The sequence below is a fragment of the Phlebotomus argentipes genome, unplaced genomic scaffold (genome assembly GCF_947086385.1).
Source record: "Phlebotomus argentipes unplaced genomic scaffold, Phlebotomus argentipes genome assembly scaffold_18, whole genome shotgun sequence".
NCBI lineage: Eukaryota > Metazoa > Arthropoda > Insecta > Diptera > Psychodidae > Phlebotomus > Phlebotomus argentipes.
The window spans coordinates 13,547,328-13,573,841 of NW_026776177.1; the positions used below are offsets into that span (position 1 = coordinate 13,547,328).

The following is a 26,514-nucleotide window of genomic DNA, read 5'->3' on the forward strand; positions in this document are numbered from 1 at the left end:
GTGTTTCGAGAGGGGATTGAGAGCCATTATGTCGAGGGAAGGGCCTTACAAAAGGCATCTGTACACTTCTTTTGTCTGCTGCGGTGAAAATGAGAGGGTTAACTTTAAAAGAAACTGTATCAGCTTCCGCTCTAGTCTCAAAATACTCAACACAACTTACCTTTTCAACTCCAAGCACTTAAAATGCACAATAAAAAAAAGTTTAAAAACAGAAGGAAATAAAAGGAGTGAAATTTTGAAAAAAAATCATGGATTTTGTAGTAATAATACATATTTAATACCTTTTTCATCATTTTTTACATTCATTTCTTCTTCTATCTGAAACAAACAATATGCCTTAAAATCTATACAGAAAATGTTGGTTTCAATGTTTTTTCCTTTTTATTTTCACCTATTTCTCATACTCGCTATTTTTATGTTTTATGTAACTGAATCACATTGCAATTTACATTTCATTTTCATCATTATACTTTTCGATATGAGAACAAATACTGACAGAAAGAATGATTAATTTTTTCAATTTTGGAACAGGTTTTTTGTTTTAGGAAAATGTACACATAGCATTTTTGTCTGTCCATCAATAAGAATAGCTTAGCACGCACTTTCATTTAAAAACTAAAATCAATATCTATGTCTTAAGTCTAGTTTAGAAATTATTTAAATTTTGCATACTCTATCATTCCGGCTCATGTAAATTGTAATTTCATTCTCATTACAAGCTAATATATTACAGTAAGAAATACAAATACTTGGACAAATCATATCCTTAATTTGTTTACACTTTCGCATTTATTTTGTCATTCAGGATGAAAATTTCTGGCTCACAATATTTCAGATTGTGTTCTTTTCTGTTGTTATCTAAGAAATATTTTATCACAGCCAGAGATTTTTCATGATTTTTTTTTTTGAATTTCTCGTTCTCAAAAATCTATTTTTGAATTTAATTGCTTCACTCAGAACAAAATAAACAAAAATTGTAGCCAAAGAAAAGTTTGTCTTTTTAAATATTTTACTTTTTACCTATAAAATTTCCTCACTTTATATTGCACAGAGCAGATTTCAGTAATTAGTCTAGAAAAATCATAATCAATATCTCTATAAAATCCGGAATTCCTTTCTCATCATTATACATTTTGCAAAAAAGAAAATTATATGGAAATGAGATCTAACTAAAAGAGATTATACTTGTTTATATCCGTTTAAATATGTTACAAATTTCTTTCCTATAAATCTTCCATGTTAGAGATTTAAGTTAAGCTCTCTCTCAATGATTTTATTAAAACCATTTTTTTAATAATATACTCAGTAAATTCATTTATTAAAAAAAACTGCATTTGCCAGAGGTCAAAAATTTACATGTCCAGCATTTTAACAAAAGATTTATTTATATTTAGAGGAATCCATTCCGTCTTTCAATGTTTTTTCTTTCTTTTACTCCCCATAAAATGTTCACTTTTTTCACTATGTAAAATTATTTTATATATATCTAAAGTGCTTTAATTATGTCACTGTTGTGTGTTAAACGGCAGGCCATACTCTGCAATTAAACAAACAAGACGAACGGTCAAGCATAATTTGAGAAAGAAGTAGCTTCGGTGGTAGAAAATTAAAAAAAAAATCAATCCTTGGACATTGAAATGAAAAGCTAGAGTGGAAATTTGGAGAGATTTTCGTGATGAAAAACCCGATTTCACGCGATTTTCTCACAAAACGCGAACATTAAACGGCCTTTAATCGTTACAAAATTTGATATCGTGATCCAAATGTAGTACTAATTTCAACAAAATATCGCTTATAATCATTTTAGTAGATTTTTGCAATAAAAGAAACTCTTTTATGCACTGAAGGCGTGAAAATGAGGCACTTTAGATTGTCTGTCGAACATGTTCTTCGATTAAATTTTCAATCATCAACCTTTTTTCGTCCAGATACCATCGCGAAACTTTTTCAAACATGCAACAAGAAAGTATAACTCACAATTCACGGATGAATTGCAAGCCCAGAAACCATGTGAAGATATTGTGCAAGATATATTAAAAAAATTGACTCAATGTGAGGAAGTTCCATGCAAAATCTCTCCAATTTGCCACCCTTAAAGACAGATTCGACTTCTGTCACACAGTAAAGCTTCGAAAAGGTAGTAAATCGTCAATCACCTATTTATGTGTATGTTGTCATAAATCGTTCGTAGCTATAAAGAGATACAAAGAAACTTTTATTATGATTGTGAAACATTTTGGCGTGCAATTAAAGTCTCTAGAGAGTCACTATTCCAGGTGTGATCCCACATATTTTATAACTCATTATCGACTAACTGAATATACATTAGAGTGTTATGAGCACTCTTACTATCAATTGAGCATAAAACATTATCCAACACCCAATAAACATATGCCAATTGCAAATTGTGTGTTTTTAAGATAACTCTTTTTGCCATAATTACCAACTAATGTTGCCACGAAAATAAAAAACGACTAAACAGGGAAATGAAATACAATGTGAGGCAATCGATAATGAGGGTAACTCTCTTTTTTATAATTGTTCTTAACTTTCACGAAAATTGACAGATGGAAAAAGGTCATTTTCGGCACTTGCAATGTCCAAGGAGACGCTTTTGGGTAGGGTCGGCATCGCGAGACTTGACCTAACATTGTTTTCACAAATTATACAATATTCAGAAAAGAAATAACACATATAAAAATGAAATTGCTCATCGCCATCACAGGGTTTATAGGTTATTAAAAAAAAGATAATTAATAAGATAAGTCAAAATTCTCCTGTAAACTCTGAAAAACTCCCAATTGACATTACATATTTTTCTGCATTTCATTATTACATATTTAAAAAATCAATTAGGCCTAAACGGAAATTCAAATCGAGCAAACCGGTTGTAATTGTCAGTTGATTCCTATTGCCTAGTGGCAATTTGTGGATGAATCAATTTAATCTCGCCTTCCACATGAGTGTTATTTCTTTTCTCGCAAATGTGATGTGATTTCCATCGGTTGGCATTTGAAATACAACATTTTTGTATGGTCCTCAAACTGTTCGGGATTCTAAAGTCCTCAAGATGTCGACCCAGTATCAATGCCAAGTGCGATGGCGGGTGATGCAAATGGTACTTACGTTAGTAATGACGGATTTGTTTCTGGCTGATACCAATACTGCGGCGCGTAACCACTCATCTGGGGTGCGTGTATCGCTTGAGGGGGTGCGTGAGGTGGCTGTGTTGTCATTTGGGGCTGCTTGTGGTCGCCCCAATGAGGTGGTTCCTGTTTCCACGGCACCTGAGCTGGCGGACTCAGACCTGAACAGAGGGATTCGACATTAGCACCTTGTCTTACGCAAAGGCGCGCAATTAAAATTTCACGAGTGCGGGGCATAATGAGGTGTGTATTGTGATTAATTGAGCCAATTGATTGTACCAGGGGCACGAGTTGGAAAAAACCGATGGGAGGATTGCGAAAAGTGCGCCGTTTCACTTTCGGCTATCGAGAACGGATTGGACTAGTTAGAATGGGACTGCTTGGGGGGCGTACCTGGTGAAAGCTCAGATACCGGTGTACTCGATGGTGTTGGACTGTGTCCAGGAGGTAGGAAATGTGGAGGTGAGCCGCTACTCGAGCCGTTTCCTCCACCTGCTGAAACAATTAAATCGCCTTGTTATTCCACATTTAATATTTTAGCCCGATAAATATGCCATAGTATTCAGTAATTGTTTCTAATCGCTCGAATTTGGATAGCAAAAGACCTGTAATTGCCACGCACTTTGCATGGCGCGACTCAACGGTATGCACTGTGTTTGTGTACAAAAGAGATCATGTGATTTTTTTCTCTTTTAAAATTCAAAAGCACTTTGGATAGGAAGAGAAGTCTTCCTATCGCATCATCGCAACCTCATTCAGCAAGAAAAAATGCGATGTGTCTTGTTGAAAAACTTGCAATTTGCTCTTCTCGCCGTCATGTAAGGTCAAAAGAGGTGCAAGAAAAAGAGACCTTCTCGCTGGTTTCATAACATCATTAATGTAAATTCAATGCATTGAAGTCACCTCATCACGTTGAGAGTGCTCTACATTAGATCTGAGAGAGACAAATCCGGATCGATTCATTGACTTTGCAAGAATTCTGCGCGGCAGCTTAAGGTCTTTTGCCTATCTGGAATATATTGTGAGACGGGATGCACATACCCTGATGTTGCGGACTATGAGAGCCTGGATTGGGAGCTCCTAGAGGCAGGCCGCTGCCGACTCCTGGCGCCTGGGCCGCCTTCATCATCTTCTTGTACTTGGAGCGCCTGTTTTGAAACCAAATTTTCACCTGAAAAGGACAGAAAGAGAGGAGGTCAATGCATGGCTGAAAAGCTGTGTCTTGAATTCTCGCCAGCGCCACTATTTTGTCTCGGCAAGAAAAATCAACCCAACACCGAGAGGCAGAAAATGATTAATTGTTACAAGGTCCCTCATTCGCGACTCTCATGTGGATATCAGCACATTAATCTCTTGCCATGTGTTACCAACACAGTGAAAAGAGTTGCTTTTTGCTTCTTGGACACGCTTTTCCATGGCTTTTTCACTCTTTTGCCAACACTCCATCTCTGGCGAAACTTATCAATCTTACACTCGCACCGCGAGGCTCCAAAATGGACGAAAGACAAATCTATCATCATTATACATTCATTCTTATTCCCATGGAAGAAAGTCCACGGCGAACATGAAGAAAATTGTCATGCATCGCGAAAGACGTGAAAAAAAATTCTGTTTGTCATTTGACTTCCTCTCCAATTTGAGTAGTGGACAATTGTTCTGCTGAGCATCTCTCCGGCCTTTCCATCAATTGACTCTTGTGGCATGGCTTATGGGAACCCCCGACGCAAATGGCATTCCGATATGTTGGCGTTACGCAAGACCTACCAAGCGAAAAATATGCTCCGCTGGTAAATATTAACCAATATTTCATCTATTGCCACTGAGGAATTAATGTAATGAAATATAAAAAATTGTGGAGACGCGAACATGGGAACGTAGGAGAATACTCAGGAAAAAACTGTGATGACCAATAAGGATATATGAGGCAAACTAAGGAGTGAAGAATGCGAATAAGTATCGTGTGTGCCTGAAGCTATAGAATTAGACGCAATACACAATTAAAACAAGTCGTAAAATATTATATTCTTCACAGCGAAAGTCTAATAGTTACAGATCAATCAAGGTTTTTTTTTCTCTTTTGGCTGGCTTTTGACTGTAATGACACTATGTTAAAATGTTATTCTTTATTTACGGAAGTATTCTCTATGTATTTCTCCGTTAGAGTTGAGGAGATTTTAAGGACGAAACAATGCATCGCAATGATATATCGATGCCAGATTGACAGCATTGGCCAAAGTTGAAGATAATTAACCCTCTTCAGTCATTAGTTTCTCCCTATTTAGTGAATTTCCCTCTCTGGCAAGTACTCAATGGACTCTTCCACATCATACCATCAAGTTGCTGACGAGACACGAAGAATTTCTTTTGCGTGAAGGGAAAACTGTAGCGAAATTAGTAGCAATCTATGTTTACCAGTGTTTGAGATATTCCATGGGCAATAAAAGTCAAATTGTTGATTGATACAGAATGTTTGTGGTCTCATCACCTCTGAAGAAAAAATACAACGTAGTAAAACATTTCCATCCACTGACAATAAAACATCCAGCACGCACGTTTTTTCGTATATGGGAGAGGCTCGTAAGACGGTGTGTGAAGGGGTCTTTCCGTGAATTGGATCTGATTAAAATGCACAGCATCACCTGTATTACTCTTTTGTCAAGGTAATTGAAGCACAAACGCAATGTAAAATATTAATAATTAATATTCCTCTCTGTTTTTTTCTTCTCCTCTATGCATTTTCTCGCCTTCTTGCCATAGGAGAAGTCAATGTGCACGCCTTTTCCCAGCGACAAACGTCTCTACAATATATCGATACTAATGCCTGTGCTTTGGGTGTGAAAGAAACGGGCATCGCAAAGGAAAATGTAAAAGAAGAGTAAAAAAAAAGGCACTGGTAGTCGCGTAACAATAAAATTGCGTAATAAATTGCAACAGCGGGAAGTGAACGCATAAAGCAAGAAACAATCGCTTCTTAGCACAATCAACAAATGGCCAAATGGGTATAATCTCAAAACGGGAAAGAGATAGAGAGGAGAGTGGAAAATGTAATGCGAAAAAATGGAATTTTTCTTTATCAAGGACAACATGGAGTGGAAAAACGGTGAGCAAGCCAATTAAGAGATGCAACAACAAAACGCACGTGGAAGTGATCCTCTCACAAATCCACTCGACACCTTCTGTCGTTTGTGGCTTTTCCAAGAAAGTCACGCAGCTGTAGCATGACTTTCGGGGATTTTCCTCTGGGAGACACTTTTTTCCCGATAACTCCAAGATCGCGATCACAGATCAGCGTCAGAGATTGCGCGAGATGCGATCGTCATTGATTAGATTTAAACAATTGCCGTGCTGAATCTTCCCACGGATCGATGAGAATGCATGTCTTTGAGAAATACATCTCATATCATTTGCATGAGGATCGATGGAAGATCACTCGCTTGTAAGAATATCATTAGAATTTTTTTGCAATAATTTATGAGCGGTTTTCTTTGCGATCTCTGTCGATGAAAACAGCAAATCTTTCACCCTGAATGATCACCACGTGTGCAATTTCATAGTGAAATTCATATTACTGTCGATGGTAATCAAACTACAAAAGTATATCTCGGCTAATTACAATAATTCAATAGAATAGTGTATATTGTAATGATTATCGATAGAAATTGATTTTTACACGCTTTTAAACTTCCCGACACGATTCCAAACTAAATTTTCATAATAGCCACTGTGAGGTGAAGAAATATGACAAAAGTTTCCATTATCCAATAGCAACACTCTTTTAATGATATACAATTAAGAGTGAGACGAGTGAAGTAATTACGCTTCCCTTCCACGTGGACGCCAACCCGTTTTGTCCTGCGACGAGACACTCTTCTCGTGATTCTATATTATTCATTAGACCGCGCGGGAAACACTTTGGCATGATGTTCAGGCGGGAAAAATATGATCACATGTCCATTTCCCAAATTTCTCACTGATAAATTGAACTCTGGGTGATAAATATTGCATGGAGGATGGAACAGACCAATTAATATTCTCGGTGTTCCATTGAAAAGTTATTTCCACGAAAATCACTCACTGAAGTGTGCCAAAAGTGCTGGAGAGAATTGAAATTGCATTTTCTTCTATTCAATGTCTTTCCCTAGACTGAAACTTTAATATTTTCATGCTGAAAGAATTACATTTATTTTGCAGTAAAAGATAATTCTATTTGGTGAATTACAGCATTTTCTTCAAATATACGAATAGAAAGCAAGAAGCACAGAATTTTGAGAAAAATATCCATATATGCCGTGTGGAGATTTTCAAAATATCCCCAAAGTTTGGAAATTGCAGAAGAATCATGAAAAAATAAAATTTTTATTAGAAATCTGTCTAAGAAGTTTCTTTTTTCGAATCATTCTGTTCCATAATTAATTCTATTTGATGTAATAAATAAAGTAATACAGACTTAGAAACATTCCTAGGCTAAAATTGTTACATTATGTATCTAGATACAATATGAAAGAAATGAGTATTTAATGCTTGAATGTTGTGATATTTTCCAAAGTTTCACAGCTGTTGAGAAACAAGTGAAGACAACACGTGCGTTGGGCGGGGCATTTGGAAGGGCGGGGCGGTCGAGAATTCCGTTTTGCTCTACTTTCCAAGACTTCGCGGGACAGAGGGAGAAACAGAGTATGTTCTGTGATGCCGGAACATAATTCTAACTAATCCTCAATTTTCTCAATGACTCGCCCCTCGCCTTTGCGTGTGATGTTTTTGTATTTGCCGTCCATGCACATAAATGTGCATCTGTAAGTGTTCGAGAGGTGAATATAAGAAGAGATTGCATTTCTGGTCCGAAGCGGGGAGTTTTGAAAATACCTTAAATACCTTGGGACTCATTCAGCGGTGCCGATCCGTGGCGATCGGTGGCAAAACACACATGAGAAAAGAGATGTGGACTGGCTGGACGTGACAAGAGGGCCCAAGAGAGCACCGGCGGAGGCGATCCGCTCGCCTTGTCACTCACCGGCCTCCGGTGTGTTGTGTGGCTCGCATAAGCAATGCGAGGGACCTTGGGCGCATCTTCTGGATGCCAACTGGTACGGCACTGCGGCCAGGGGAGCATCACAAAATTCCGATAGGGCATAGTTCGGCTGAGATAAAACGCCGTGCACATGGCCAACAATTGAACCGCGAGTACGCAATGGCAGAGATTCGCCCCCTTTGGCCGCGTGTCCCCATCGGTCGTCTGGTGGCCAAGAGGGAAAAATGCCTCCGCGGCTGCACATCAAAAGAATACAGGATTTCATTGTGATTTTCACGCTTTCGCATTGTCATATAACCATTTTTGCTTCACTCGTCGAGCTCTGATCTCTTTTTCACCCTCAATGTCACTCAAAAATCAAGATCCGACGATATTTAAATGCCAACCACGGGGTCAAATGACACGCTCTTTCTCCGCAAGGACTTCGCCAGGACTCTCGCAGTTTTCTATCAATCAATGGCTCAGAGAGTGACTCTGATGGTTTTCAGCAACACCGGATGCGACTTTGCATGCTATGGGAATTCACCTCGAATTTCCCCTTATCCTCTTCTTTTCCATCGTTCACGTGGGGAACAATTATGTGGGTATCCAAAGTCTCTTTTTGTAGCCATCACAGCAATTGTATAGAAAATCTATGGTGAATGTTATTTTTTACAAGTCTTCTGTTCACCTAGACAAATTATTAAATAATATAAAAATACTGTCACAGTTTAGTGCTTCGAGTAAAAATGAATTATCCGATTTAGAATCCGAAATAATTGTCCTCAAAGTAAAATAAGGTTTTTTGTCACACCATTCTTCAACATTGTGTATTATATTTTGTGGTGTTTTCCCGCGATAGAGATTTTGGAAGGTAGGCTTTGGGTTTTGGGCATGTGGACGCGCGGTGTGTTTTTTCTCCTCTTCCATTGGCATTGTTCTTTGTTGGCGTCTTTTTGCTTGCAACTGTTGATTTTTATATGATGTTGAAAATCACTCAATTGAACGGAATATTTCGGAGACAATTTTTACAATCCCTTTTGCACTACAGCGCAACTTCTTGACTCTCATGTTTTCGCTTGAAATGTTTCCTAATTTATGGATTTTCTCCACCCTTTTATTACCATAAGAGATTCATCCATAACATTAGGCGCTGTGCACACTGTAAATAACGCTTTATTGCTCTATCCCACGTGTTGGATGGGTGAAATAAAAGGAAGAAGAAACGTTATTGTTATTAAATTTGGAGAGTTTTTCGCCCGGGAATCGTGTCGTAAAATATAAATTTGTCTGTCCGCACTCCCACTCCGAAAAGCCCTTCTTCCTGTCCGATCGGCGCACAAGATTAGGTAGAAAAACCATTGAGCGCCAACAAGTGAAGACAAGGGCCTGAAAAATGCAAGAAGCCAACCTCTGGATGCCTTTCAACCCTCCCAAGCCGACCCAATCGGTGCAATAAATTAGATAGAAACTCATTCTCAAATTGACTTTCAAACGTGTGGTGGTTTCGTGTAAAGTTGGTGTAATTCAATGACTGAATTCGCGAAATGCAATTGAATAAGTTGTCTGCAAGTATTTACATTGGTTGCTTGTTAACAACTCTCGCCCCTCATTTCACCTCCTTCGTGAGCACCTCTCGCTGTCCCTCTTCCGTGGCTCGCCATAAATCTTGATCTCAAATGATGCTATATGCAACTTGCCAGTGGATTTCCAATTGCCACACAATTGCTCACCAAATGCACTCAGACAAACTCCGAAAACCAGAATCCTCTGGCTCAATCTCACAGTGCTTGCCAGTTAAATAAGTCTACCTTCACTGACACAAACGGGAAACTTAATTTCATTCGATCATCATTTGATATGAAAGTTAACCAAAACTGCAGATGAGAATTTAAAAACTATATATTATATATTGATTTTAGTCAATGTTGCTTTAAATGTTTGTTTATGGGACACTGTTAAGAAGTGTGCTTATTTTTTGTAACGACACTGTGTGTTTACACTCAGCGAAAAGTGCTTTTAGTGACTCGTCTTCTAAATTCAAACTTTAATAAAATTGATAACATTTTCACAATTTCGCTCGACAGTGTTTGCATTGTTCTCTCTCTTTCTCCCTCTTTGAGAATGAAAAGCTCCCATCTCACTTCTCAGCAAGAAATGCAGTTTCGCATTGAAATTCTCCGTAGTTCGTAAATGAACTTTTCAACGTATTGACGGCGCGCTGAAAGACGGAGATGAAGATATAACGTGAATCATCGAGACGGCCAATTCTTATGAAATTCATCACTATTCCATTTTCCACTGGAATATATGCAAATATAATGCAGTTTCGCCACTTTGGCGGCCCAAAGAGGAAAAATCCTACGCTTTTTTCCACCAAGAACACTTCTTCATTTCTTTTCCTTGTGTTATGTGTAAATCATGCGAAGATCCCAGCATAATATGAATATTTATGCCAACTCGCGAAGTGGATTTTTATTAATTTTTCGCCAAGTCCAGATCGCAGCATCACTCATTAAGGCACTGTAAGTCACCACTATCAGTGCCCCGGCGTGCCTTCAAATTGACTTGGAGAGGATCTGAGATAAAAAGAAATAGAAGGGCGAGATCATAAAAGGGGTTTTTTGCGAAGGCAAACAGAGTTTCGCAGAGGAAAAAAAGAGGAACAATGAAGAGTTGAAATTATGACTAAAGAGTGTGTTAAGAAAGGAGAGAGGCGCCTCAGTCTTTTCTGGCCTTCCTTCCTTCCTTCTGTCTTGTCTCGGTTCGCCCTTTGCCCCTTACGATCCCCCGTTCTCTGGATCTGTGAAGGTGTTTGATGAAAAAGTACATTTGATTGCGAACTTTTGGAGAGAAATCCCACAAAACACGACTTCTTCACTCATTCTCGCGAGGAGCGGCCCTTAAAACAGCGAATAGTCGGGCGTAAATGATCTTCAAATGACTACATCATATAAACCTGGCAAACTGTGCCAAAACACAGGCACTTTTGACTCTCAGTGTGCACAATAAAAAAAACTCCCCATCTGCTCCGTGGAAAAGCACATGCACAGCATTTCCTATGTGAGTTCGCGAGTATTTTGGAGGTTCTCGGCGATGTATCACCTTTTCTCGTTCTCACTGGCATGAAATGTGGGAGTGCACCTGAATTCCTAAATAGACAATTTATTAATACACACACTGTAGCAGATAGTTTGTATTGATAAACTTGCATCTATTACTTACAAGAATTTTTCTCTCTCTCTCATCCAACAATAGAAGGTATGAATGTAAAGTGAATTGAAGGCCATGTAAAACTCATTGTTTCCCATTTGGACGCGCAGAGAAAAAAGTGTGCTTAAAAAGTTGCAAATCTCTGCTCACCTCATTTGCTTATATAGTCGAAAAGACGGGGGGCCTTTTCTTGGGCGGAGGGAGCGGAAGGCGCCCTGGAAACTGTCTGAAGCATTGCGGGAACCTCCTCGCCAAGAGAGCGACAGAAATCGGGACTGGGAGATCAAAAGGAAGAAAAGTGGGTTGGACACCATCCGAAATTCTAACATTTTTTTACAACCTCCTTGAGTTTTATAAAATTTCTGCATTACGTTCTGTAGGCGCTTTATCTCCTCTTTTCTCCCTCCTTTCGGGGCTGGTCGTTTATTTTTTTTTCGCGGCCAGCAACGGCGGACAAGGAGACACTGATATTGACAGTCAGTCGAATTAAGATAAACGGTTTTGGGTACTTTTTGCGCTTAATGTGAAATATTTTCTAAGACATACTGGACGCCGGGGAAACATTATATAGTTGAAAAGATTTTATATATCGTCAACTGCAAAAAAAGCCGCACTTTCTACTCTCGATTAACGCTGTTACAGATTACTCTGTGTGCATATTAATAACGACAGCAGCACTCTTGAACAGTCATCGAGCGGCACTAAATCTAACCTCAACACTTGCATTGGTCCTCTTCCGAATCACACCACCTACAACTGTGGCTCCCCTATTTTCTGGTCTCTTTCATCGTCTCTCAACGCGCTGTATCCGCACAGTACCGATGCAGCTCGCGGTGCGAGACGCAAAAAATAAGCAAATTAATAATATTAAAAACTTATATTCTTGGAAATGTTAGTCCTTATCTATCAAATATCAATATTAATTTTTATGTGAGAAAACTGACTTGTAAATCAGGGAATAGCAATACATGATTAATTAAAAATTGCTCTCAAGAACACATTGCCTCATTTTTTCGCGTCGTCCCAAAGGGAGTTCTTGGACTCTCTTTTTTTGTTCACGATGCCACGATCTCTCTGCGGCTCTGACCGCGTCTCCACCCGACTTGCGAGGTCTGCGCACAAGAAGATTCTTTTTGCTCGATGCTGTTTTGGAATGTTGTCCGAAAGAGGCACTTTCCACGCCCTCGAGCTCTCTCGTACACGAAATGCATCTGTTTGGCGCGTTTTGATTATAGTAATAAGACCAATAATAAAATAACAATAATAATAATCATTATTGCGTAGTTAGGATTATTAGCATCACCCAGTAACCGGTAATTTAAGGACTTCGCCACCAAGGCCTTCTTTCATCGCCCCTTCGGGGGCGCCGCGGACGAGGGGGGGCGAGAAGTGCACGCGCGATGGCCTTGTTAACGTAGAGAGGAATCAATTAGTGAAATTGCAATTGAAGAGGTGCTCAGCACTGGAATTTTGATAGATCCTCTCCTCATTTCCTCTTCTCTGCACTTTTCCGGCTGCACTCAAACAAATGAGTGACTGCAGTTTTGCATAAGAGCATTAAACATGTTGGCAACCCTTATTTATGGAGAGACGTGCTTAGTTTGCCAATGTGTGACTTGCATGTGGCAGAAACTTGCTCGACAACTGTAAAAAAATACAAAGTTACTAATCATAATCGCACTATAAATTCACACTTTAGACTTCGCGCTCTGGCATTCCATCATCTGAGCAAACAAGGGACTTTTCTCTCATGCAATAAAGAGTGCAGTGAAACCACATTAAATCCAATAAAAAAGGAATCACCATGAATTACCATAAATCTAATCTGTGGGCCACCCTCGCGCCACAGAGACGCGCGCAAGAAGTGCAACAGAATCGCAATGCTCAACGAAAGTATATACAATCCGATGTGATGCAGCAACGACAACACTTAATAAATAATTCATTGCCATTTTTTCAGACTCTCTCGCTCACTCACTAAATTATTAATTGCGAAAGTTCCCATTGATGAACCCATTCCCGCGCACGCTCGATTCACTCAATGAATTTATCTCTTTCCATTTTTCTCCCGCCGTTAATGCGCCCAACGATGGTTGAAGATGAATTTGTGCAGATAAATAACAGCCAAGGAGGGAATCATTAAGATTTTTCGTTAATTTCAATTTCCCGAGTCACAGCATGAAGTCGCGCCCGCCGATGAAAATTCCCCATCAACACCTCTCAATTCTTCTCACAGGGTTGCCATACATATGCCAATGGAGCCAATGGGAATAATTAATAACTCTCCATCTCGCGAGATCTCATCCGTCGCCTTATTACGCCCGAAAAGGGGTGACCGATGGGCAAAAAAGCGTCAAAAGAAGATCATCCGTGAAGAGCTCGAGAGCCGCATAGTCTATTACAAATTATCAATTTATAATCGCGTGTTATTCATAACGTCCGATACAATGAAGTGAGAGGTGAGTTCCGTGAGGTGAGAGACACTCGAAGACAGTGGAGCTTCCTTTTCACTCTCAGATGGGCACAAAGAACTAATGACCATGACAAATGAACGCTACCACGGCTACTGTTTGCCATTGAGGAGTCGTGGCCAGCGGCTGCCCAGAAAACAGCAGGAATCTGCGCAATCTTCTATGCCCCCACGTTCTGGGCTGCCCTCTCGCTCTCTCACTCCGCTCCCCGGCCACATAAATCTCAATAATTGCTACACTTCTCCCACTTCCTCGATTGTTCGGACTGGGGAGATTGCATCAAAAAATCTGGTGAAGGACCAACCATCGAATCTTGACAAATGATGTTACGCTTTAACAGACATTTGATTAGCTTTTTGTGCTGTTTGCTTGGAGGAAGTCATGGAGATCTGGGCATTCTTCCATCATTCAACAACATGCGCTCTATCAATCGCTCAAGCAACCTTTGCCAGAATTTGGAGAAAAAGACTCTCGCGAACAGTGACTGTTCTAAACGTAATTTTGGTTGCTTTCCTTCAGTGAAAATCTTCGCAATTTCTTCCAGGTTTCTCTCAGCACAAAAGATTTGAATGTTTATCGCCATTAAAGGGTTCAGTTTTTGACATAAGCCATGCAAAAAGTCTTCTCAAATTATTTCGATATCAGAGTTGCCCTCGAGCTTCTGTTATTAAAATCTCATCACGAGAAGAGGGATAATGTGTCCCTTCAGGCCTTCTTCTAGCGCAGAACTTCACCCTTCGACGTTTTGACGGTGCGTCATTAAGTAACGCGGCCAGTTTATCTTCACGAATTGGCGAAGAAAGTGGAGAAACGAGGGACTTTTTGCCATTTTCCACGTAATTCTGCGGCAACAATAAAAGTCAACAATTAATCATTCCCTATTGCGCTCAATGTCCAAATTCGAGTTAATAAAATACCAGAATATGTGATATTAACAGTGGGACAAGTCGCGGTGTTTTTTCTAGACAGACACACTGTCGAGGAATTGTTATGGGAACAAATGCTAGAGAGTTAATTTATTAGTGGTGGGCGTGCTTCTTAATTCAATTATTTTTAATGGTCCCATGAATTGATGGTCCATCATTTGTTGCACAGCAGAGTTGAGACAAAAAGTGTTTCTTTTGAGGCTTCTTAGCAAAATGATTTAGACTGTTTTTTGGGCGCACACGCAGAAACTTCCTCATTGATTTTGCAGGGTATTAAAGGCAAAATCAAATTCTCTGATCATCAGTGGAGGTTTTTCTTGTGAATGTGAGACGGCGGTATTATATTGTCGAGTAATTAACAATTTAACCCTACACCAATTAGGACTAATAACAGACGAACGGTTCCATTGAAGGGTGGAATAAATCCAAAACGGCGATGCAATCAGTAAATATGAGACACCGCGTGTTATTTTCCATGTGATGGGATGAGACTCGTGATTATTTGTCTCGCTCACAAATTGGCTAGTTGATATGCAAAATAATAGGAGGAATTCGATCGCACACGAAACATAAATACACCCCATCGCGAATAATTCAATTTGAGGTATAGCGAAAAAAAATTGAGGCGCGACAGCGAATTGCGGAAATATTTGGGGAATTTAGAGAGGGTGAAGCATTTCCCCTAAATTGATATTTATTGAGTTTTGAAAGTCCACCAGGCATTGATTCCTTTCCTCTGGGCAATGGATATGAGGCAATCGTGAGTCAAGGGAATTGCTTGGTGACAGTGAGTCTCACACCCACTTTCCAACTATGCGCATAAATGAAAGGACACTGAAATGGAAGGCCGGACTCTTGGTGAGTGCGCGAATGATGTGAAATAGAGAATAGAAATAGAAATTTCATTAAGAGATCAAGTTCACATCAATTTAACATTAACACTTTTGGTCTCTGCACGCCGGAGAGCCTTGAAAAGTTAATTAATCACATTAACTCCTTCTTGCGCGCCCAGAAAGACGTCGTACACACACAGTCTTGGTTCGGGGGCTCCGGAAGGGCGCAGCTCCTGAAGGCATAGACGCGCACAATGCATTATGTTGGGCAAAGAAGGCGAACTCATGCTTGTCATATTTATAGCATGAGTGAGTGGCGCAAAAAGTGCGCGACTAGCCGTTATTAAGTATTGAAGAAACCCACCAACATGTGCAGAGTGGAAGTTGATGGTGAATTTTGTGTTTGAAAAATGTAAAAATGAATATGAAACTAACAATGTGGAATTCAATGCTATGGATGGACAGATATCAACGGCCAGACACGCAATGTTTGACGCCAATGAGATAGAATGCCCCCTTCGAGACTCCTGCCTTCTCTCTAATGCTTGAAATGTTCTCAAAATTGTGTTTTGTTCAATTTCACAAGTACTGTCAAGGTGGGGGAAAGGAAAAGGAAGGCAAAGTGAGTCTCACGAGTATCAATTGAGAGTTGAAATCTTTTCCGTTTCAATGGAGAACAACCTGGAAATTAGGAACTGGGATTTCAAATCATCGCTTTTCCTCGGGATCTAAATGTCCAATTTTAATGATCTTAGGCTCTTTGGAAAGGTGCATTAATCCCTCACAACACTTTAAGTTCATTTGACTAACGGAAAAGGCACAGAATCCGAATACAAGACTCTCATAATTGCGATGTCAAATTAACTTCAGTTCAGTTTTAAATCAAATCTATTCCACCCCGAATTGGTCATAGAAACTCCAGTTCCACATATTTTTCCATAATTGATGGCGAATGTTGGACAAAAAAGTTTGTCATCAGAGTGACGGGGAAGTTTCTATTCCTGCTAGGCAGATAATGAACCGAAACAAAAAGTGTCCGACCACAGAAGTGAATGAATTTTCCATTAAGCCATATCCTGAGGAGCATTTCGAAATGAATCCAGCGACAACAAACTCGATAAATAATTGAATTGTAACACTTTTGTATAGAGACTGATAGAACTTCACGAGTGCGGCTCAGCCATTTCGCCGAGCCTCTTTAATAAAACACACAGTTTAAAGGGGGTCTCCTGTCTGCCCATAACCCACCCCCTGGACACCCCTATCGATTTGAGGGCTGGCAAAGTGCATGCCGGAGAGTTGCATTAAATGAAAACTTCAAGATGTCATGTTATGTTGTGCCGCACTTCCTCAATTTATCTGCCACCGCGTTTGGGGCCACTATTATGTCGATAGTGATTTATCGTGATCCGAGGGTATCTTTTGTGATGTCTTTCTGACTTACCTGTGTCTGCGTTAAGCCCAAACTCGCGGCCAATTCCGCCCTCTCGGGCAGTGCTAAATACTGTGTTCGCTGAAATCGTCGATTCAACTGTTGCAACTGCAGAGAACTGTATATTGTTCGTGGCTTCCGCATCTTCTTCCCCTTTCCATTTACCCGTAATCCAGAATCTTCACATTTATCTGCAAGACAGAGAGAGAGAGAGCGAGTGAAAGATTTGATTTGAGTCGCGCGCCACTGAATGGCGATCAAATTACAATAAAACACTCCAATTAGGGACTTTATCGACTCAGTGGAACCCCTTGAAAGTAACAGAAACCCCGCCAAATTCGACACATATGCTCTGCGGTCAATTACCAATTTGTCTGACAAGGGAAATAGGAGGAAAATCCCAGGGGAAAGCACACACTCTTTTCTCTATATTCAATCAAGTGCTATTTGTATATTCTTTTCACATTCAATCACTCCATGTTTTCGTGTATTGATAGTTTCGGAAAACATGCCAATAAACGTGCTGTTAGGCATCGAAGTCGGGAAGATTAGCTCAGGAGAGTGTACACTATAATTAGTGTTTTCGCGGAAAAGTACGGAAGAACGCTTTTAGATTAGCAAAGCAGAGCATATAAAAATCAAGTGTTTTAACCCTGATGCAATTGCTGAATAAAACCATAAGTTCTTTGCGTTTTGAAAATACCACGAAAGGATGCGTGAAAATAAATTACACTGCGAAATCTAAGAATCCAGAAAGTCAAATGTATTTTGCACTACATAATGTGTAGATATCAACAGATTTTTCTGAGTGTTGATGTTTAGCACTTAACTATGATTTCTACAAATGTTCTAATGTCGTTAGGCGAATATTGTTTACAAAAAAAATTAACAAAAACCGCGTGTTTCTCAGAAATATTACACTTTCTGCACTGTGATTTTAGGAATTTGCATTTTGTCAGTTGAATCCGGCTCTACACGAAAACAATCCAGATGAACGTACATCATTTTCGTGGAATCTCCTCCCCTTGTCTGGCTGTCTGATCACAATCTCGCGATGTTTGACGGTGAAATTTGCCACATATTTTCCCCGAAAGACCTTGCCATGCAACATAACGTGAAAGAATGGGTGTTGCAGCTCTTGTGGGCAATTTTTGCTAATAGAATAAGTAGTTTGATGGGCTTGTGATTGCTATCGGTGATAAACTGCGTGACTTATTGAACACTAAACTAACCCATAAACCACACACACGGCAAATATTGGAGCGCAGAATTGATGGACAGGATTATCCAATGCTGAATTGGCAACGATATAAAAATGGAAATCTGCATATGAGTTATTTGTAGCTGTTTAGCAGTAGCAAAACAACCTTTCCCCAAATTAACACGAATCGTAGCCAAACGGAACATATGTTGCACCGATGAATTGCGTGCCACAGTCAATAACTGAATTCATTTCATATTATTTTTACACCAATTTGATTTTAAGCTCTAAATTTAATTTCATGCAACGCCACCAGACACATTGCGATTAATTCAATTTTACCCATTGTGTGGGTGGCGTCGCTTCAGCCCTTCACGCTCTGCAGCACCCCTGAATGGCACTCCCACGGCCCACAAGTGTGGGTTCTAGTGCCATTTTCGGCATGCAATTAAATTTCACTTAAGCTATGCTATCATTGATAGGCAGTGGCATAAAAAGCGTCGGAAGATTGAGCACATTAGAGAAGATACATATTGGCAGGCAGCAGTGTAAGAAAGGCAATAAAACACGCGACAAAAGTTAACAATTGACTAATTAATGCGATTAAATTACAATTCTTTTTACTTGATTCACTCACTGCATTCATTCATTCGCTCAAAACGACCACCGATCACATTTAATTACTTAAACAGTTCATTCACGTAAGCATTTATTTTTATATTTATTATATATTGTGGTTAATTTTATTGTACACCTTATGTGCAATCTTCTCTCTCTCGTTTCATTCGTGATTTGATGCTTGAGAAATTGAGATACGATGTATTTTAGACGCTTCGATATTGTCAAATTCGTGGAAGTCAGCTAAACGCAATAGTTCAGATTCAGTTCTTAAGCTTGTTTAGGACTAGGAAGTACTTGAGCGTTACTTTCAGGGTTTTCCTCTTTCCTATGATTGTTGTAATGGCTCAAACAAGTGTCAAACAAAGATCACTTGAGTGCTCAGAATAATGTTTTTGTAATTTCGGATTATTTTAGTTACAACAATTGTTTAGATAATACACAAATGTGGATTAAATTTATATACGATTTTGATAAAGCTGCTTTCAAATGCAAGAACTAAAGTCATAAGGAAGCAATCTGAGAGGCGATTGCCCTGCAGACGATCGACTTACTATTTTCCGCAAGAGCGTAAAATTATGCTGATGATATTTACTCAACTTCCCAAGTCATTTTAAGCGGTGTCAAAGTGATAAGAGATGCATGCCACTTGATTAATTGCCATCCGAAAACGTCCAGGAATGTGTGTTTTCGAGGCGGAGTGATTTATTCACTCCACTTGCAAACTACCATGCTAATGAGTCTTACCGTCTTTGGGTGGACTGGCACAGGGCGGCGCATAACTGCCGAGATGGTAGCCAGAGTAGGAATTTTGATGCATTGGCGGAAATGGATATCCTAAAGCACTACGTGGACTGGGGAAGCCGGAGTCTTGACCACCCTGAGCTCCAAAGTGTTGGTAACCACCCCGAATGGCACCGTACCTGCAACGACAAGAACACATGAACGCAAACCGTCGGGCCGGAGGGCGACATAACTCATGCTCATGTGAAGTATGTTGGAAAAGTCCTGTCATTTACATATTATAACAAAATCCCCATGAAATGCATGTCTCGCCCCGAAAGAATTTTTACAAAACTATTTTGCAATGCTGCGTTCGGCGACAATTTCAATTCCATCGCGGTGCGCTTTTGTCCCCTCAGCTTCGGAAGTATTCAACATAAATGTGGAATGTCAATAAATTTCAGCGTGTCACAGTGAGTTTGCCTATGCCTGAATTGGATATTCGCAACTTTGTTTACTCTAAATCAATCATATCGCCATTCTACGTGCACTCCGGTTGCATCACCCTCCCATTCTTCCGTGGACAAATGGCAGTCCGCTTATCTGGGAACGAGATCTATAACTCTTGGTGCGCGCACATGGAAATCGCAGCTTCCAGTCCATGTGGCTAAGAGGCATCTGATAAGGGAATATGGCCAGCGGAAGACTCGTAAATTACCATCACTCGATAACCGATGCTTCACCTCAACTGTCTCATTGGCTGATTGATTTTACCATATTTAGTAAAATACTTCTTTCGTTACTCTTGCGCAATGACCATTTCGCTTTTGGTTCGATTATAGTCCGAGTATTTTGTGAATTTAGAAATTCTATTTCATATAAAATAAAATGAGTTTTTTTCGAATCTTCGAAGTTATTTTACGTCTATTCGATGTACACGATCATAATCTTTTTCGATATATTTCTAAATAGCTTCAATAAGTTCTTTTATTGCAAAAACTGATTTCTAAGCAAATAATGTTCTTTGGACGACTTATACTCATCACTCAAATTCCTAATTTTCTGTTAGAATTGACTAGTTTCATTTTGAAAAACTCACAGATATCAGAAGTGGGATTACAATTGAGAAAATCCTGATTCAATTTTATACATTTGTTCTTGTAGTATTTTAACAAAAGAGATTTGGCATTCCGCATAACAATAAAATGACAAATTCATAACTCATATAATCAATAACTTCTGTTTTTCATCAGATAAGGTACGAATATGATTCGATGTATGGTATCAACCTCTGGTCTAAGACAAACTCACTGATCTCGCTTAAACTCGAAATTTTTCAACTTTTTACTGATCCCAACGTTCAAACAATGCTATCCTCATCACTCAGGTTTGACACTAACCCGTGTTGTTGTAGTTCGACGAAGGCCGACTTCCCTGGCGCCGTCGCCGCACCCCCATCGATGTACTTTGGGGTGTGCGGGGCGTCCGGCGCATCCATGCCCGACTGAGGGGTGCTCGGGGGGCCCTCGTAAGGGCTCCCCAGGTCTGTGAAATTGAGCGTGTTGGCGCCTATAGAGGCCACTTTTCACAAGTACACGGACGCCGTCGCTGCACGAAAAGCGGCCACCGGACGACACCAGCCTGAGGGCAGATCCTGCTGGGTAGTCACACTCCCGGCACTGATCACAGTTTTCACACACCGGAAGGTTTGAGCTTGTCTCTCTCAGCGTTAGTATTCAATTATCGAGACTTTCTGTCTTCTGGACACTCTTTAATTTCTCAATCACGTGGCATTTTTCTTGTCTCCTTATTAAAAAAAAAAACCGAAAAATACGCTGTGTGAACGCACTTCACTTTGAGAGCAAGACCGACGGCTATTGCAACACTCTGCAAATTCTTAGCCACTTGGCAACGATCACAGTAAATTGATTCAGTGTCACTCGGCAGTCATTAAATTTTAAATTAATTGCTGATCATAAATTACTGAGACAGCTCGGAGATGAATCACAGGTACTCCGAAACCGAGTGTCTCACTCTCCTGACACTTTATCCAAAAAAAAACTTTGGGCAGCCACTTCACTTATCAGCCAGCACACGCGTGTCCGCCGGTTTGCATTGAGAGTCCGAAATTTTCCGGAATAATTTCACTGATTAGCCAAGAGCTGTTGTGAGATGTAAGTGTGCACGGGAAATTTTCCGGGGCGCCGAAAAAGTGATCCAAAAATTCCGAAGGGGTTTCAATTTGTGTGAAAGAGTGAGATAAATTGAGAGAATCGCACGAAAAATGAGAGAGGAGGTTATGTGAACGCACTACAATTGTCACTAATTGTCGCAAAAACTGTCCAAATTACATATCTTCACCCATAATCATATAATCGGACCGATTTGAACGAGTTAAGATTTTAATTCTATACAATTGTGGAGTCTCCTCTGTGTATTATATGTGTAGGGAGCACATAAGGTTTAAATTGTGCACCTACAACGCCAAATTATCACTGAAGAACCCAGTAATACGTTGCGCGACCAACCACGAACAAAGTGCGTGAAAGACTAGTGACGGTGATCAGTCTACACACCACAGTCCTTTCCATCTGGATTGTTGTGGCGTTGAGCAGGGCTTAAACCCCACCCATGAGTCACGTTCATTGGCTGAACAACAGCAACAAGGCGGGAATTCATGGCTTTCGTGTCTCTTTCGCGTCAAAAGACGTAGATTATCAGATTCAAAAAAATTTTATAAATCGCTTTATAATTTTGACACTTTTCAGAAAAATTCCGGAACGATGTAACTTCTGAGGCGCTGTCCAAAATTTTTCCGGACACTGAACAAAATCACCTTCAACTACGCCACTGTCGCATGAGGCGTGCGAGAATCAAATCCCGCCTCGACAATGTTCATGAATGACTCTCCAGATGCATCAACTATACCTGATGCATTCGTGGAAAATCAAGCAGACACGATAGAGTCGTGAGTTGTGTCAAGCGAGGTCATCCGGGAAAATCCATTCGCCACGATTTCCGTCAAGGCATCCCAGCGATTGCATCTCGCGAATTGGGCAATACTCACAGTGTCAGTTTATCACCTTCTGCTGTAGTGCTCTAGTTTTTCGGTGTCAAATTCCACAGAAAAAAGTTAATTGAAAAATATCTCTTCACCTAATTACTGCAATTTTCTTACCAATAAAGCTTTCAAAATTTTCAATTTCGTCTTTTAATGAAGCGGGATCCGCTTTTCTGGTTCGATTTCCAAAATATGTATGTACCTGATGGACCCTGCAACATCTCTGAAAATTCATAATTACCCCCACACGCAGTTTGAAAACATTAACGAAAATTGGTGTAATATCCGGAAACTGAAAACGCAATAGAAGCACTCAATTGCGAGCAACTGTTTCCCAAAAAACCTCATCATCCCCGGGATTGGGTCAATGTTCTGGGGTCTGTAATTGTCCGAATTATCTCAATTTTGGTCAAATTATTCCACGTATTTACTCAATTGCCTCCGTCACTGACCTTTTGACCCGCCAGGAGCACGCGGGTGGACAAATTGCTCACCACGGATTGCATGAGACGCCGTGTTTACACGTCGTTAAATATTAAGCCGCTCAAGTGTATTGTTCAAGGCGCTAATGCCACTAATCAGGATCCAATAAATTATACCTGTATCTTAAGTTGTAAACCCCTCGATTGACCGAGTTTTTGGCACTGTTTGCACACTGAAAAAGAATATCGCGTCTGATAAACAATGCCTCATCTTGAGTATCGCGCGAGACATTTTAAGTGCCACTTTTGCAGTGGCATAATTGATGTATCTGTCAGCGAAGGTACATATATTCAAATTCACATGAGTTTTTGGCCTGGCAAAGTAAACTGACAAAAGTTTGATTAACTGGTGAGAAACGGCGGGACGCCACAGAAAGCATCTTCTGAATGAATGAGAAAACTTGTGTGGATGAATAGTGAAAATGTGAATGAGCCAAAATGGTAATTACAATAATTATGGGAATATTGGTGGCTGACAACTTCCTAAAAATCTCAATATATTTTTGAGAAGTGCGAGAAAGAGAGAAAAAGAAATCATCCTCAGAAGTTGAAGCACAGCAAAAAAGGTGGAAATATTGAATCTAATAAATCAGGGAGAGACTTCTTCACCGGATGGAGTTGAAAGCGTATCATATCATCAGTTCGGCCGGCTCATTCACATTTATTGGGCGCCCCGCGGAGAAGCGGCACTTTGCCCATCGAGACCGCGGGAGTGTTAAGACAAAACTTCCATCAAATTGAGCCAGGCAGACCGCCGAGATCTGCGCTAATTAAAAATCACCGCGTGGCTCTCTATGGTCACGGTAGTACAACAGGGAGATGAAGGATTCACGGGAGGGCTCGCATCACCCTCGGACAACCGGGAAGTACAACAAATGCCATGTCTCTCACTATGGATGATGAGTAGGGGTGCCGCTGAACAGGTTCATCAGCAACCATCGTACAGTGTGCGACATTCAATAAAGTACAGGCTGAAAGTATCTTTTGCTATATCCATTCAGTGTGATGGTTTGACTTATGGTTTGATACGATCGATCTTAGAGTACAAAAAGAAGTTTTTTACAATAATTTTTTTTCTCAATTGTGTTCAATAACTTGGCATGGTTAGTCTATACTTCACCTGGCTTGCATCTCCGACTGAGAATCTGTTACTAATCTTTTCTACTGTCATTTTTCACTTAAATAAACACAGAGTTTGAATTTTTTTTTGTCCGCCTGTTTCCATATTTTTAATATGGTTTGCTAAAAATTAGGCCCAAATAAATGTTCGTCAACTGTGGAGAACAGACCAAAGGTCTTCTAGATGCAAAATTACCATATTTAACTAGTACTTTTTTCATCTGTTCTTCAGCAAATGTTCAGTACTGTATGATAGAACAACACTATAATAGAAAAAGCAACATTGTCAGATGAGCGCCAGATCTGCTGATATAGAAAACAGATTGTGTCTTTATCCAACACATAATCCTCATTTTAACATAATCTTTGACTCTTTAAGTGCTTATCAGCAGTTCATAAAACTAATTGTGTGTTAAACAGTTGAAACTCGCCGCACGTTCGGCTTTATGTAATAATCGCCAGACGCGATTCTTGAATCCCTAATGAGGTGAGATGCAGAGAAATGAATTATGAATTAGGAAGCAACATTTGAGGGTCCAATTCTGAGAAGAGGCATGCCTAATGAAAGGGAGGCACAGCACAACTCCTCTTTCTCTCTGTTGGAACCATTTTCGCGAATCGCGCGCTGGGATATTTCGCTTGTCTCAGACCCTTCTGCCTCCGTGATCGCATTGGGGAACTAGAGGAGTCGCTACTACATGTTCTTTTGTGGCCGCGGCCGCGGGCGAAATGTGGAGATCTTTTATTCAAATTTCTGTTGAAACACATGATGCCCTCGGCTGATTGACTAGTCTCTCCACAGTGCGGGGCTGCGCGTTTTCCTGCCAGGGCGGCCCGCGGCTCCACCAGTGAATCTACATATCCCTCCGCCCCATGGAGTCACTTTTTTCCAGTCACACAGGCCGGTGTGCAAGAGCCTTTCCGATCGCGTGTTGTCTAGCTCTGGGCCTCAACCACTGACTTGTCGTTTTTTGTTCTCTCCTCACCTCACCATTATCTTGTTTTATCGTCCTATGGCCAAAATACAAGGCAGAGAGAGACTGGGTTGTGGTCGGCGGAAAAGTGAGTTGCCTCTGAGCTGAAACCTTCCTCATCCTGTTCTTTGCCATAAGAAGTCACCAATTTCTCAGCTAACCTTCATTATATCGTGAACGTGAGGGTTTTTTCTTCTTCCTGAGCTCCTCTTCTCTTCCCTCGTCTCTGTACTTTCTGTTATTTCTTTCAAATGGAGTGCCTGCACTTTACGAAGGTGACCAGCACCAGGCCATCAAGCATTCTTCCCGCGCCAGTCGATTCTCCAATTGCAATATCAAGTGGACAGTTGGAGAAGGTGGCAGAAAAAATCGAGGCAAAGAGCCAAGTCACGCTGAGCATCCCTGATGGCGAATCGATAAAAAGAAATCAGTGAGAATTTCCACTGTGAGAACCTCAGCATCCCCTAGGCCCATGGTGAAGGCTTCAGTAAAAAACGACGCGCGTATTTCATCAGATGCCCGTGCGAAAAGGCGAAGAGTAATTAAAAGACGAGAGATTCTTATTAACTCGCCAGAGTCGGCCAAAAATGAATATCTCTCCCTGTCTGAGGCAAAGAGGCTGATTTTGAAAACAAATAAGAAGATTTAAGCACTCATCTTCGCGCGGGCTGAACGTCAATATTTCTCCTTTTATTGCCCCATCTCGCGTGTAATGCACTGGGAGAGAGCAATACCAGAATATCGCCCCATTTGACCTCAACTCTTCAGCAAAATCCACACATCGCGAAATCTCTCAGCGCTGCCGTTACTTTTCAAATTGGCGGTGGATGAAAGAGCTCTTCTATGCGGGGCCCCCCACTTGGGCTCGCGCTACCCTTGGCCAAAAATTTTACAATAAGTCGCCGGTGTTACGTAATTGCGGCACGGCTGTAAAAGTGACGGATCGGGCTGACGATGGTATCTTTTTGGGAAAACGTGTTGTACATTTCAAACATTGCCACACATATAAAAGTGGTCTCTAGATGGACGATAGTCATGCAAAGAGTCGGAATATGAATGCTGCCCACCACAAACAACAATACTCACTCCGCGAGCGGCCACTCCTTCCACCCACCCACCCGCCGAGATATATGGCGCTTTTCCAACCTTAAATAAACCGAGTGACTCCGGCCGGACAGGCAACAACCGTGGAAATTCGGACATCGGAAGTCATATTTCATGCCATATTCGTGCTTTTTCCACTGCGGAGAATTTCCAACCGTGAGAAGGATATTGCAGAGAATCCTTTCGTTTGACTTGGTATTAAA

General features: G+C 40.5%; 1 protein-coding gene across 3 annotated transcripts; it reads right to left on the bottom strand.

Moving 5' to 3' along the window:
* Positions 1-253: 253 nt before the first annotated feature.
* On the bottom strand, positions 254-22,117 carry LOC132260183 (homeotic protein distal-less). 3 transcript variants are annotated; one of them, XM_059758146.1, is made up of 8 exons: positions 20,972-22,117; positions 19,596-19,771; positions 17,042-17,220; positions 4,188-4,317; positions 3,540-3,638; positions 3,127-3,307; positions 2,157-2,191; positions 254-1,537 (listed from the first exon to the last, which is right to left on the bottom strand). In XM_059758146.1, exons 1-7 carry the CDS (start codon positions 21,067-21,069, stop codon positions 2,161-2,163), a joined length of 894 nt encoding a protein of 297 aa, XP_059614129.1. In that variant the 5' UTR covers positions 21,070-22,117; the 3' UTR covers positions 254-1,537; positions 2,157-2,160. The 3 variants fall into 3 exon arrangements, with proteins under 3 accessions (XP_059614129.1, XP_059614128.1, XP_059614131.1); XM_059758145.1 differs by having other exon boundaries at positions 3,540-3,641; XM_059758148.1 differs by lacking the exon at positions 2,157-2,191 and having other exon boundaries at positions 3,540-3,641.
* Positions 22,118-26,514: the final 4,397 nt, after the last annotated feature.

Coding starts and splice junctions, on each gene's coding strand:
- LOC132260183 (XM_059758145.1), bottom strand. CDS start 21,069: ATGGATGCGCCGGACGCCCCGCACACCCCAAAGTACATCGATGGGGGT. Junction 17,221..19,595: donor TGCCAGTCCACCCAAAGACG/GTAAGACTCATT, acceptor TCTGTCTTGCAG/ATAAATGTGAAGATTCTGGA. Junction 3,642..4,187: donor TCATAGTCCGCAACATCAGG/GTATGTGCATCC, acceptor TAATTGTTTCAG/CAGGTGGAGGAAACGGCTCG.